This window comes from Zalophus californianus, chromosome 14 (genome assembly GCF_009762305.2).
Source record: "Zalophus californianus isolate mZalCal1 chromosome 14, mZalCal1.pri.v2, whole genome shotgun sequence".
NCBI lineage: Eukaryota > Metazoa > Chordata > Mammalia > Carnivora > Otariidae > Zalophus > Zalophus californianus.
The window spans coordinates 68,699,707-68,713,553 of record NC_045608.1 but is presented as its reverse complement, the minus strand read 5'-3'; the positions used below and the strand labels follow the sequence as shown (position 1 = coordinate 68,713,553).

At 56.2% G+C, this 13,847-nt stretch overlaps 1 protein-coding gene across 5 annotated transcripts in view; it reads left to right on the top strand.

Annotated features, from left to right (window-relative positions):
* Positions 1-4,096: 4,096 nt before the first annotated feature.
* SMAD7 (SMAD family member 7) overlaps positions 4,097-13,847 on the top strand; it is a 30,648-nt gene continuing 20,897 nt past the window's right edge. The window contains exons 1-3 of one of the 5 annotated variants that reach the window (XR_003517109.2): positions 4,097-5,805; positions 7,172-7,225; positions 13,149-13,223. Coding sequence is in view for 4 of the 5 variants with exons in the window: in XM_027577185.2 (XP_027432986.1) it covers positions 5,193-5,805; positions 7,172-7,225; positions 13,149-13,223 (742 nt within the window). In the remaining variant the exon portion in view is untranslated. The remainder of the gene's footprint in view (positions 5,806-7,171; positions 7,226-13,148; positions 13,224-13,847) is intronic. The other 4 variants (XM_027577185.2, XM_027577183.2, XM_027577181.2 and 1 more) reach the window with 4 other exon arrangements.

The window sequence follows — 13,847 nt, the reverse complement described above, 5'->3', positions numbered from 1 at the left end:
TGCAAGAAATGTCGATATTTTCCAACACTTTTTTGGCCTCTTCAATGGTTTCTTCTTTTGGCTTCCGCGAGGCCCTGCCTCACCCCTGTCCTCAGCCCTACCAGTACACACCCACCCACATGTGCTTTGGGGCCTCTCTGCCCCTCTCTTCCCGGAACGCCTGGAAAGGAGAAAAGGACCGAAAGGAAGAAGCCTGGCTTCCTCAGGCAGCCGTCTTTTGGCTTTAGCTGAGGGTTGCTTGTAGGTGTGGAGTTTGCAGATGATCTCTCGCTCCCTCTTTCCCTCCCTGACAGCTGTGGAGGGTCCACCTGCTTTTCCTCATGCACTCTGGGGCCCTGACTGCTCAGAGTCCAGGGGCCTTGGAGCCGCTTCCCTCCGGCTTCCTCCCGCCTCTAGATGCTTAGCCAGCGCTCAGTCAAGTGGCAGCCCCCCGCAGGCCTCCGGGGGCCAGTGGCCAGTGATTAAGTAGCCAGGTCTTTAGCTGACTCCATCCTTGTTTGTCAGAACTCTGCTGCAAGTTATTTTGGTCTCTGTGACTTGTGGCTGCACCATGATTAGGGTTTGATTACTATCACCAAAGTGACTAAAAGATGAAAATAGAAGCCACAACAGGAAATAAACAACTGCAAATGAGAGATTTTATTCCATATTCCCTGCCAGCAAGTGATTAGAATCAAACTCATTCACAATAGTTTGGTGAACTCCTAAACTTTTTTTTTTTTTTTTAAAGGATCAGAATAGTTTGAAACGGGGTGCTTGTCAGTCTCATTTGCGCCCGTGGAAAGGAAAGGAACTCCCTTTCTAGGCACACCAGCCAGCCAGGAGTTCCTCCACGGCCCCGGCTTCTTTCTTGGAAAGGAAAGGAACAAGAATGCAGTGGGGTGGGGCTGGCTCTCAGGAAAGCTCGGGATGTTAACTGATTCAGGGGATGCCAGGGAGCCATAAAGCAGCACCAATCATTGTAGCGACTTGCCCAGCATCCCACCCATCATCTACCTAGGGTAGTAAAATGGAGGAAAGCCATGTACAGAGGGTAAGATAGAGGTGACGCCTGAATGAAAACACCCACAATTACACTCTATGGGAACATGGCTCTGCAAGTATATGCATGTTCTACTCAGACAAGCCGTGACGTCAGATTCGGCTCCTGAAACACCCACTAAGCCTACCTGCCCTGTGTGTGTGCTCTGGCCTCTCATCACAGAGTATTAGCACCATTGGCCAGATTTCTAAAAGAGTCTTCACATTCTCCATTTAGCCAAGATGCTTAATTAGAATGATGACATTTGATTTCTCTATTTATGTCTTCTTGTCACTTTGCAGCCTCGCCTAGCCTCTCTTGAAAAGCAAAGATCTTCTAGCGAGGCCCAGAGCAGAGAGAGGGAATGGGACCCTGAGAGGGCAGGAAATTGGCCCAGAAAGCTTTTTAATCCCTGCCAAGTGAGGATCCCCACTGGTGCAAGTTATTTCACCGGTGAGGGCAGAGCCCCAGCCTGGAATCAGGTTTTCTGACTTCCAGTCTGGGATTCTTAATAAGCCTTTCTAAGGTGAGTATATTATACATTTCCCAGAAATCTTATTTCTGTCTCTTTTGTCTTTCCCACCTATGATGATGGGATCACCCAGAGCCAAAGCTCCCCTTCTACCACCATTTCCTCCTGGGCTTTCTTGGCTGCTGTCTTTGCAGGGTGCTTCTTTACAAAGCCTCCCCCCTCTCAACACACACACAGTCTCAATGCCATTTTCAATAGGCAACATTTTTATTTACAACAAAATTATGACCTGATACAATTGCAGCTATGTGGCCTTACAAAGTCAATATTTAGAATGCCTGCTTCTGCCCTGTCCTACACACATTTCTGCCCTGTTTGGCACCCCGTGTCTTATTGTCAATAAGCTTCAGGGCTCCCTCGCCTGGAGATGATCGTGTAATCAATGTTGCTAATTTTCTCTCACATTTTTGCCTCCAAGGTGCTTTTGTTAGATTTGGGGGCAGTGATCCAAATGCCCCTTTGCGAAGTCCTCCATTGATTCCTGTGTTTATTAAGCATGTACTGTTAAGTCATAGCCTCTGAAGTTGCTGGAGGGGAGGGGGGCTGTAAAGCTAAGATGCATCCGTCCCTTTTCCAAGAACGTATAACTTAGCTGGGACAATGAAAATAGTACATTTCACCTGTTATAAAAATTCATCGTTCATCTCATCTCCATGAGTTTCATTATTGTCCTGATATCACAACTGTAAATGACTTTAAAATTTTTTTATTTCACTGAATAATTCGTGAGGTTGGATCACCATGCCAACGAGTGGCCTCGTCAATAGTGATGTGTATATATTTAAATCGTTTCGTCTCTCAGGACCATCAGCTTTCACGAAACAAACGCATTTTGGTCCTGTGCCCTACCGAGGGCCTGACCCACTTCCTTGAAGTAACCTGCCAGCTGGGTCTAGCCTTCTCCCGAACCCGGGGTCAGCGGATAAACTCTATGACCCTAAGCACCTTGAAGGCTACGGGGCCGAGAAGGGCGCAGAAACAGGCCGTGCATGCATATGCATGCCCTAGGCAGGTCTGCACGGAAAGGTAACCTTCGCGCGCCGGGAGGCGGGGTGCCGGAGGTCTTCCGGGCTCCGGAGGAAACCTGCCGGCGGCTGGCCCGAGCGCCACCCCCCCCCCGCCCCCGCCCCTTCTCCCGCCAGGATGCTGCCCCTCGCAGCTCGTCAGCCGGCCAAATGCATTCCAGAGCTGTGCACAAGACACACTTCTCCAGGCAGTCCTAGAAACCCGAGCCCGGAGCGGGAGAGGGCGGGAGGGAGCGCGCGGCCGCCGCTGAGGTCACATTCGCGCCGCCTCCCCGCCCTCGGCGGCCCGGCTGTTCCCTCCAGCGCACACTTCCCAGGGCCTCGGTCCAGTCCGGTGTAAATGTCTTTTAAACGGAGACAGCGCTCTCCTCCCCCTTTCCTCCCGCGCGGCCAGGGGATCCGCCGCCAGGGCCTCTAAAACAAAACGAATGAATGAAGCGCTACGGCGAGCGCGCGCGGGACAGCCACTGCGAAGCTCCCGGGGCTGGGTCTAAATCGGGCCACCGACCGGTTCGTTCCGCTCCAAAACCCGCCGGCAAAGCCCGCTCGGCGCTTTTGGGTCTTCCCATTTCTCCTCCGATCTGCCAGGTCTTAGTCGATTCTGGGAGCTGCTCAGCTCCCCACCTTTACCCGCCTACCCCCTTCCCAGGGGTCCCCCATCTGCAGACCCGGGAGGGGGTGGCGGTGGCGGGGGGGGGCGGGGGGAGAAATAGCTTTTAGAAACCCGATCTGTTGTTTGCGAAACACAATCGCCTTTTTTTTTTTTTAAAGCGACAGGGTGTCTAGACGGCCACGTGACGAGGCCGGAGCCGGGCGCGCCACTGCGCAGTGGAACCAGCAGAGCAGAGGGCCCGAGGCGGGGGGGGGGGGGGGGGGGGGCGGGGGGGGGGGAGCGGGGGGCGGGGAGGAGGCGGCGGCGGCGGCGGCTGGGGGCGGGGGAGCGAAGGGGGTGGAAGGGGGAGGGAAGGGGGCGGGGGCGGGAGGCCTTGAGGGAGGCGGCGAGCCGCGGGCACACTCGCTCACTCGCTCGGCGCACGGAGCACACAGTCCCCGAGCCGCGCCAGCCGAGCCAGCCGGGCGCCGTGCTCGGTCCGCTCGCCGCGCGGGAGAGAGCTGCCGGAGACAGAGCCAGCCCGCCGGCGCCGAGCTGCCGAGCGTCCGGCCCGGGAGACCCTGAGTGCGGCGCGGCGAGCCCCCGGCGGCGGCAGAAGGACCCGAGCGCCAGGAGAGGGCGGACGGGGGACAAGGAGGCTCCCGGGCGCGACGAGGAGAGTCTCGGTGGAGGAGGCGGCGTGAGGACACCCGGGCCTCCTTTGCCGCCGCAGCCGGGTTGCGGCGAGCAGCTCCTGCGGGGAGTCCCGGCGGCCAGCCGCGGCCAGGGGAGGGGGCGCCGGCGGCCCCCGCATTAGTGAGCAGCTTGCGCCCAGGAGGGCGAGAGCGCGCGACCCGCCAGGGGCCCGCCGCCGCCGCCGCCGCCGCCGCCGCGCCGCCCTCCCCCGCGCTGTCAGCCCCGCCGGGCGCAGCCGCCGCCGCAGCATCTTCTGCCCCTGCGCCCCCGCCAGCCCCGAGGAAGTCCCCGCCGAGGACCGGGGCCCCCGGGAGCGCAGGAGGAAAGACCAGACTCCCCTAAAACACCCAGATGCCGAGGATTGAAGCAGCCTAGCCAGAGCTTTCTGTGGATTAAAAAAATACACGATTTTTTTTTTCCTTGGCAGAAGAAAAGGAGAGGAAGACCAGCGGGGCTCTGCAAGGAAAAAAGGGGGATGTAACTCGTGGATACGTTTTCTTCCACCCCTCGAACGTCTTGTTCTACTTTGTAAACATTTTCTTTTTTTAAACCCCAGGTCCAGCCGGACACCCCCAGACCTCCGGGGGTGCGAGGAGGTGGTGTTTTTAATTTTGGGCTTTGCATATTTGGTTCTTAGATTTTTGAGAGCTGTCTTAACATCTCATGTGGGGTGAAGTCCACTCGGCCCCCTCCCCCGAGTCTTCGTGTGCACGGAATTCGAGGAGATCCGGTTACTAAGGATATAGAGGAAAAAAATAAATCGCGTGCCTGCTTTTTTTTTTTTTAATTGCCTGTTCTCCCCACCCCCAAATTAAGTTGCTTAGCAAGGGGGAAAGAGGCTTTTTCCTCCCTCCAGCAGCCCAGCCGAACGCCTTTCGTTTTTTGCCCCCGCGGATCTTCCATGTAGGAAGCCGAGGCTGGCGAGCCCGACACTCGGGAGCCGCTGCGGGGGGGCCTCTTTTTTGGGAGGCGCCGACCGGGGCAGGCTTAGCCGCCCGCAGGGAAGCGGCGGCCGCGTTCCTCCGGGGTGCGCCGGGGCCCGAGAGCCGCGCACGGCGCGGGCCGCGCGGGGTGGGGCAGCCAGAGCGCAGGCCCCCGAGCCCCGGCGGGCGCCCCCGGGCCCCCGCGCGCGCCCCGGCCTCCGGGAGACTGGCGCATGCCACGGAGCGCCCCTTGGGCCGCCGCCGCTCCTGCCCGGGCCCCTGCTGCTGCTGCTGTCGCCTGCGCCTGCTGCCCCAACTCGGCGCCCGACTTCTTCATGGTGTGCGGAGGTCATGTTCGCTCCTTAGCCGGCAAACGACTTTTCTCCTCGCCTCCTCGCCCCGCATGTTCAGGACCAAACGATCTGCGCTCGTCCGGCGTCTCTGGAGGAGCCGTGCGCCCGGCGGCGAGGACGAGGAGGAGGGCGCGGGGGGAGGCGGAGGAGGAGGCGAGGTGCGGGGAGAAGGGGCGACGGACGGCCGGGCGCATGGGGCCGGTGGCGGCGGCTCGGGCAGGGCTGGCTGCTGCCTGGGCAAGGCGGTCCGAGGTGCCAAAGGTCACCACCATCCCCACCCCCCAGCCACGGGCGCCGGCGCGGCCGGGGGCGCCGAGGCGGATCTGAAGGCGCTCACGCACTCGGTGCTCAAGAAACTGAAGGAACGGCAGTTGGAGCTGCTGCTCCAGGCCGTGGAGTCCCGCGGCGGTACGCGCACCGCGTGCCTCCTGCTGCCCGGCCGCCTGGACTGCAGGCTGGGCCTGGGGGCGCCCGCCGGCTCGCAGCCCGCGCAGCCGCCCTCGTCCTACTCGCTCCCCCTCCTGCTGTGCAAAGTGTTCAGGTGGCCGGATCTCAGGCATTCCTCGGAAGTCAAGAGGCTGTGTTGCTGTGAATCTTACGGGAAGATCAACCCCGAGCTGGTGTGCTGCAACCCCCATCACCTTAGCCGACTCTGCGAACTAGGTAAGAAGTTGTTCCGCGCTTACCCGGTTCTTTTCCCTTCTCCTGACGCTCTGGTGGTGGAAGAACCCCCTTTCCCCCCGGGGCTGTGTGTGTGTGTGTGTGTGTGCGCGCGCGCGCGCGCGCGCAGCCACCTCGGGGAGGGGTATACATCCCCTCCTGGGAAGAGACTTTGGGGACAAAAGTAGAGAAAGGACACAGGGAGACTGCAAGGGCATTCCCTGGGGGTTCCCTTCCAGGTTTTTCTCGTTTGATGCCCCTAGGTGGGCTGTGGGCACTACTCAGGCACACACTCCACAGACACGCAGTTAAAAATGAGTTGCCTTCATTTCCACAGCAGCTAGGGGGTGCGGAGAGAAGTGGGGGTCACGCCTCCCGTGCACCCGGAAAAGCGTTGAGGTGTGTGGCCGAGTTGGATTCGGTCCAAGCCCGCCAAGGAAGGTTGGGAGAAGCGAGTCGTAAAGGCTGGAAGTGTCTGTGCCTTCAGTAAATAAGGAGAGTCACGTCGGGATACTCCCTGGCCGCGCAGCCCTGGGGTCTTGGGGCAGAGAGGGGTAGGATGGGAGGCCCAACTGGGTATCTCCTCTCAAGTCCGCCAGCCAGGATGGAAAAGAGCCAGCGGTCAGAAGTCGGGTGTCCCCAACTTCTTCCTTTCTTCCAGTACAGTAAAGCACAGACTTGACTCCAGGATGGTCTGTCCCCAGCTCCTCCGAGCCCTCCCTGGTCGCCCCTTACTGCGCCGGGGCCTGGGCTTCGCTTCTGAGACCCCAGCCTCCCTCGCTCGATCCTGTCTCAGCCTCCTCCCCCGCTTCCCGTTTCTCCAAGTCTCTGTGCGCGGCGGGGGATGTGCCTCGGGCTCCCGCAGATCCTCCCAAGTTCACCAGCGCACTTGGGGCGCGTCCCCCGGGTGGGCTGGGAAAAGGGGATCCCCGAGTTTCTGCGCGGGTGTGCGGCGGCGGGGGGCGCGGGGCGCGGGGGGGAATTGCGCCCCCGGCTGGGGGGTGCGGCGGGAGCGGGCTCTGAAGGGTCGGGGGACAGGGAGGGGGCTTTGTCGCTCCCCGCCCCGTGAACTGGGAAGTGCGCGGCCCGGGCCGAGCCGGTGCTTTCCAGCGGGGCCGGCGGAGCGCGGCGGCGGCGGCGGCGGCGGCGGCTGCAGACGTGGAGGAGCGGAGCGGCGAGGCTGGCGCCAGGCGGCCTCTTTTGTTTATCTGACAGCTAAATATCAAGGCAATCACCGCCTCGCGGCCCTGCCTCCAACCCCCACAGCTAAGACAAACAGTTGGGCTAAAAGAATGCCTCTGTTATCATAAGTTTCTATCTCTCTTTCTCATGGCTCGGCCTTTATTTTCTCTTACTTTTTTAATTCCAGAGTCTCCCCCTCCTCCTTACTCCAGATACCCGATGGATTTTCTCAAACCAACTGGTGAGTGGATGATTTTTAAAAATACCCTTCCTATCTTAAGTTAGAAACGGAGCCTCGAGAACGCGGATTTTTAAGTCGAGGCAGCGGCTTTGGGGAGGCGCTGGGCTTGCCCCGAGGTGATTTCTGGGCTTCCTCTGTTGGAAGTTTGGTGGATTTTTCTGTTTTTGTTGTGGCTGGAGAGGGAGGTGTGTGCGTGCGTGCGTGCGTGTGTGGCTCGCTCTCTCTAGATATTCTTTTTTGCAGAGGTGTTCCTAGATGATCTTTACGTTTTGTTCCTTTTCTTTTTTTATTAATGTATTTTCACTCTCACCAGAGTTGGCTCAGCCTTACCATGTGGAATTTGATCCACGCAGAGTGTCTCAGGCGCCAGATAGGACAGGTTGATGGGAAAATGCAGAGACTTTGTGCCAGCGAGTCAGTGAGAAGAGTGGATAATTCGATGAGAGGGAAGACAGTTTCAAAGGTGCAGAGAAGGCTTTGGTTGGAAGTAAGAGGTTAGAAAATTTAAGAAGTCAAGGCAGTGGAAGCAGAGGACACCTGCAAGTCACATCGGCCCTGGGTTTTCTCAGAATTCTTGGTAGGGACTACACAAGTTTTGAGCATAGCTCTGCCTGCCTGTTGCTTTGTCACTGGGTGGCGTGGAGCCAGAGCAAAAGCCCATTTGAGACTGGTACCAGCCCTGTTGTCCTCTGCTTTCAGCTGCTGGCTGGCAGGGCAGGGGCTCACCCTGTGGAGCCCGCAGGGCTGGGGGGCAGCGGGGCAGCGAATCTGGGGCTTGGGAGTGCCAACCCAGATGGGCCCCGGTGCTCTAGAGCCCCTTCTTCCACAGTGGGGGCCGGGTGGGGTATTCACCAGCTGAAAAGTACTGATTGTAACTTCCGGCCTTCAGGCCCACCTACTGGTACCTGAAGAATGCAAACCCTTGTTACATTTTTGTTTTGCCAAGGTTCTGGGCGCAGGAGACGTGAAGGGTTGGGCCCCATTTCTCTCTTGGAATTCCACAAGTCCTTCCGCCTCATGAGTTTTGGCTGTTGGGCCTTTCCCCCCACTAATTAAAAGTTCTGCTGGGGCGTTGTCATAAATTAAATACTTTAATGAACGGTGTAACCGAAGCCCGCGCTGTGCAGCCAGCCCTCCCGGGACTCCGCCGCTCCCTGAAGTCGGGAGGCGTTGCTGTCTGCCTGGTGCCCGTCTAATAAGTGCCTGCAAAGCATGTGATATTTTGCTTTCGATTTACAAAACACCAGATAAATGGTCATTAATGAGGAGATAACCGGCTCTCTGTATTTGTAACAAACGTTAACTGAAGTCACAGCGCTCTGTTTTCTCAAAGAATGTAGATTGACTGGGCTTTGACATCCGAGACCCAGGGGTTCTTTCATGAGCTTCGTCCTACAAGGGGCCATCTCTGCCCTGTTCTGGTTTTAACTTCTGTATCCTTCCAATCTGGAGGGGTTCCTTAACCGAGAGAAAGACCAGTCAACTACCTTGGCCCCAGGAGTCAAGATTGCTGGAGGGGTCAATAAATGCTCCCAGAAACCTCTTAAAAGCAAAGAAAGGGAGAGCCACGCTGTCTTGGGTCTCCTGCCGAGACACCAGGATAAATCCGTTCACGGGATGCAGGCAGTCCTTTTGCTGGGCCAGGACCTCATTTTCAGTGAGTGGAGTGATAGATTTATTCATTAGCAAGTGTTGACATTAGGTAGCAAAATGTGTGTAAACAGAGAAGCCACAAAGACAGGAATGTGCCATTTCCACGGGGGGGGGGGGGGGTTTCCAGATCAGCCAATAGGAAGTGATTAACCTGCCAATCGGAAACTCAAACAGCTGGTTACTCACCCAAAACGTTTTGTTTAAAACAAAACAAAAGAAAGAAAAGGAATGTAAAAAGGCGCTGTTGTGTAGGGACAGGAGGTGGTAACAGGCGAAGTCCCCCCATGGAAGAACTGTCCTCACACCCTGGCGACTGGCCAGGTCTGGGAATGGTGGGGCTGGGGACAGGGGAGGGGCTGGGGCTTTGAGGTTACACACACAGGTGGGATGCTGCCCCAGGTTTTCCTCTTAACCTTCCGTATGGAAGGAGAGTGCTGGGCTGGGGAATTGAGATCAGCTGCTCGTGTTCTTAAGCGTCTGAGCCCTAGGGTGGATTTTTGGTCTTGGGTAACTAGATGAGAACCAGTCGCAAGGTTTTACAATGGACAACTGTTAAAATCTTAACCAGTCGCACAACTCAGGGAATCCCTTCTGGGAAGTCTCCAGCTCTGGAAGAGGTGGTGGGAAGGGACCTGGGGCCTGGTACCTCTGCAGCCTTTGGAGGAACTCCGGGGCTTAAAGCTGGGAGCTCTCATTTTGCTGTGGTTCAAGCCATCCCGCGGTAGCCTCTGGTAGGGCCTGAGCTTTGTAGACCTGGGTGCTGGGTGGTCCCAAACCAGCAGGAACTTCAGGAGTGAGTTAGACATAACTGAACCTAGGGGCAAGGTGACAGCTGGGACTTGGGGCGGCTATTCGAAGTCAAGAAGACTCCCTCTCCTTCCACAAGGGATATAAGAACATGCTGTTTCAAAGTAGAAGTCGGTGTATGGATGCTGAGGGGACTCCTCTGTGGGCTCTGCTCCCTGTGTCCTCCGTATCTGACGGTGTAGACGGCTTGAGTGGCTGGCGGTGGGAGGGGTGTTGCTGGAAACACTCCTTGAGTAGGCTGGGGCCCAGGTGATCAGTACCCATTTGCTGGATCAAGCCTCCGAAGCATAGTTGAGAAGTCTGGGATCTGGCCCTGTTTTTACCTCTTAACTCACGCTTCTTAACTTTTCTGAACCTCCTTAAGTCCAGATGATCAAAGAGTTAAAAGAGTGAGATGATTCATTTGCTCATTAATTGGTTCATTCATTCATTCTACGGGCCTGATGATGTGCCTGCCTAAAAATGTGAATGATTCCAATGTGGTGGATCGTGCTGTACCCAGGGTTCGTCTGAGTTGCGGTTGGGGCCAGAGCTGGGACATTGAGGGTAAGGTTGTGGTTGGGGGAGCGGGGATGGGGTTCCTCGGGCCCTGGTGCCACTTAAGAAGCTCAGAACTAAGTTGACAGAACATCCGGGCTCTCCTGGAACCATTTCTTTCTTGGTAAGAGAAGTGGGATCCCCAGCTCCCTCACCTTGTACCCCCTCTGAACAGCTCATTCCTTGGCTGGTCCCCAGGTTTGTGTCTTTGAAGGACTGTTTTCCTTCCAGAGAACCCAGCACTTAACTGGGCGCTTGGTAATGTTTAACGATGGATGAGAGCCAGGAATGGCCTAGAACTTCTGTGTGTGTGCAGCCTGGGCTCTGGAGAGCCAGTGACACAAGGTGGAGGCTGAGACACTAACTTTGGAGGTCTATCTCCCTGGAGCTTTTTAGTGCGCGAGGGATGGAGGTGTGGCCTCTTTGACCTTTATGAGCCTGGTGGTATAGCTCGAGGCCAGACTGGATGCTGGGACTGTCTCGGCCTGACTACGGACTGGGGATGCCTGGGGATGCCTGGGGAGGGAGAGCTGTGGGATGGGCGAGATGAGCACTGAACTCTTGGGCATGGCCCAGCTCACTGGGTGGCCCCTTGGGCTGTCAGTGACGCCTCAGTTTACCCGGGTGTGGGTCGAACAGGTATATTTTGCTACTTCACAGGGGTGGTAGGGAGGCCTAATTAATGTTTGTAAATCCCTCCTGAGATCAAAGGCTCTGCAGAAGGGCAGAGCACCATTTCATAAAAACGCTTGTGGTTGCCAGTGAGGAGCTGGCTTACCTTTGATCTGAGCCGGGCTGACACCCTGAATGTGGTCCCAGCTCTGCCCCGAGATGCTGGGCCCTTCCTTTGAAACACACACACACTTGGCCCCTGGGATTCAGCCAGCCAAAGCTGGAGGAAGGCGGGGGGCCGTGGCTGTGTATCAGTCATCATGTTTAACGTGGGGGTGTGTTCCGCTTGTGTGGGTAGGTAAAACCTATCTCTAGAACATGGTGAAGGCCATCAAAGTAGTTTAGAAAGTGCAGGGTTTACACCAGTTAACAAGCGGCTCCATTTCCTGCTCCCCCTATTGTTTTGCATTTGATTAAGTGTATCCTGTAAAACTGTATATTCCTGTTAGGAATTACACTTTACCCTGATAAAATGAGATTACACACAGTCTTTTCTCTCTCCCCAGCCACCGCTCCCGCCCCTGTGCTCCCCCCTCCCCTGGTGAGAATTCTTGAAAAGTTGTTCTTCCAGCCTGAGAGAGAATGCCAGGGAATGTGGGGAAGGCGGCGGGGGGGGCGGGGGGGGATTGTCCCTGGGATTAGTAGCTGGAGGAAGCAGTGGCAGAAACCCAGAGGCGGTTTTGGGGTCCTGTGTAAGCCATGCTCAGCCCCCCACCTCTTTTTTGGCGGGGCGAGATGGAGACTGCTGATGGGCTACTTGCCTCTGGGCTGCCCTTGCATTTGAGTTCCTGTCAGCCAGTGTGGCCAAGTGGATCCAGTGGGAAACTGGTTAGTACCCCAGGGACATCCTGCTGGTGACCTGGGGTGCTTGAGGGGGCTGGAATTGCACCATCTAACCTAGTGTGCTAGGGGCAGAGCTGGGAAGCCCCTTTCCCAAGCCGGCCTTTCCCTATGGCTCTCTGGAAGTTTGGCATTGGCAATGGTGCGTGACGGAGCTTAAGGGTCTTGTGTGTTTTTGTTTCATGGGACTAATTAGTTGTGGTTCGGAGGCATTATTTTTTGGTTTAGTTGCTTGGAGGGAGGTTGTCGAGTCTGTTTCTCGGCCTGAGTTGTCATTGTCCTCGTTAACATTTAGGTCACCATTCAGAGCACCTGAGGGGTGACAGAGATGTTGAAGAGAAGCTTCTAGTCTAGCTAGGGCAGACGGGATCTGAAGGTACAAGATCAGCAAAGACAGCAGAAGGGAACTCCACGTACTGGGTGCCAGAAAGATTTTATGGGAACCGAGGGCAGGGAGCCTTGCAGGTCTGGGGCTGCCCGGGAAGGTTTCCAGAGATAAGGAGTTTGGACCAGGCCTGGAAGGAGGGAGAACATCTCCCCTCCGGCTGGGAGCCTTCATGAGAATGTTCTCTGTCCTGATCTGGTGGTGGCTTTACACAGGTGTCTACACGAGTAGGATTCGCCGGGTTCTTGAGATTTGTATGCTTTGCCATACTTCTTATATGTCAATTAAAAAGGAAAGAGCAGGGGTGCCTGGGTGGCTCAGTCGGTTAAGCGTCTGCCTTCGGCTCAGGTCATGATCCTGGGGTCCTGGGATGGAGCCCCATGTTGGGCTCCCTGCTCCGCGGGGGTGGTGGGGGGGAGGACTGCTTCTCCATCTGCCCCTCCCCACACTCGTGTTCCCTCTCTCTCAAATAAGATCTAAAAAAAAAAAAAAAAAAGGAAAAAGACGGCCCTTCATTCAGCCCAAGGGAAGTCTTGAGAAAGTTCTAAAGAACTGGGAAGTCTGTCTTTCACAGGATGAGGGAGAGACTGGTCTATGGGAGTGGCAGAGAGGCCACGGGATCTGAGCAAGGAGGCTTCACCCTTGATCTTCTCTGGGATGGTTGGTAGGCAGGCAGCAACGGGGTTGAGAACAGAACCCAGGCGTCCTTTGACCTTGGGAACTACCTGGTTTCCTCAATGGGGGATTTGCAATAAAAGAGAAACTCCAGCCAGTCTGTGATCAAGCCTGACTTGACTAATGATTAATTGGCTGCCCAGAGCCCAGACGGGTGACAAGGTGCTGTGGTCTGTCTTATGATGGGCAGCAAAGCCTGAGCAGACCATTAATAATCAGCATCGCGGCGGGAGTCAGCTGTTTGGAATGTGTGGTTTCTCTTTAATGCTGTTTAGAATGTGCATAAAAATTAATCTTGGTGTTTTTATTTATTTATTTGTGTATTTATTTATTTCTCTCTTTTCACATCCACAGCAGACTGTCCAGATGCTGTGCCTTCCTCCGCTGAAACAGGGGGAACGAATTATCTGGCCCCTGGGGGGCTTTCAGGTGAGACATTTTCTCTTCTTTTCCTGGCAGTTTCAAGACCTCTTGAAATGACTGGACACTGGAGGAATGGGGGTGGCCTTCTGCCGCCCCAGCTGGTCTGGGATTAATTCTCATTTTTATGTGCTTAAACTGGATGCATCCGTGGCGACTCGGGCCCCTGAGCTGGTCATTCTGCGGTCTCCTACGCATCAGGACGCTGGGCCTGCTCCGTGGATGAGGAAGTGGGGGCCAGCTGCGGACTGGTGGGGTGCTGTTTCCTGGTTATTGTGAAAGTAGCTACTGGCTTGAGGGGCTTGCAGTTGCAGACTTGGGTGTCCATTAGTTGATGGGTTTAAACTCTGTTTTGCACTTGTCCTTAGGGCATCGAGTGCCTTGAAGGGGATGGATCCACCTTTTGGGAACTTGAAAGCAGATCCCAAGTGTAGGGTGGGAGTTCTGCATAGACGTCCTTGATGCTTTGCAAGTTTTGCCTTCCCAGGCTAGCTTAGTGCATTGTCTGAGCACGGGAGCCACAGGATGGAGACACTGCAGACCCTAGACACTTCGTAGGGCTACCCCGGAGGGAAGGTTTTCTTCCTCAGGGTCGATGCGCGTGCTTGAGGGCCTGGAATGCCAGTGCTGGAG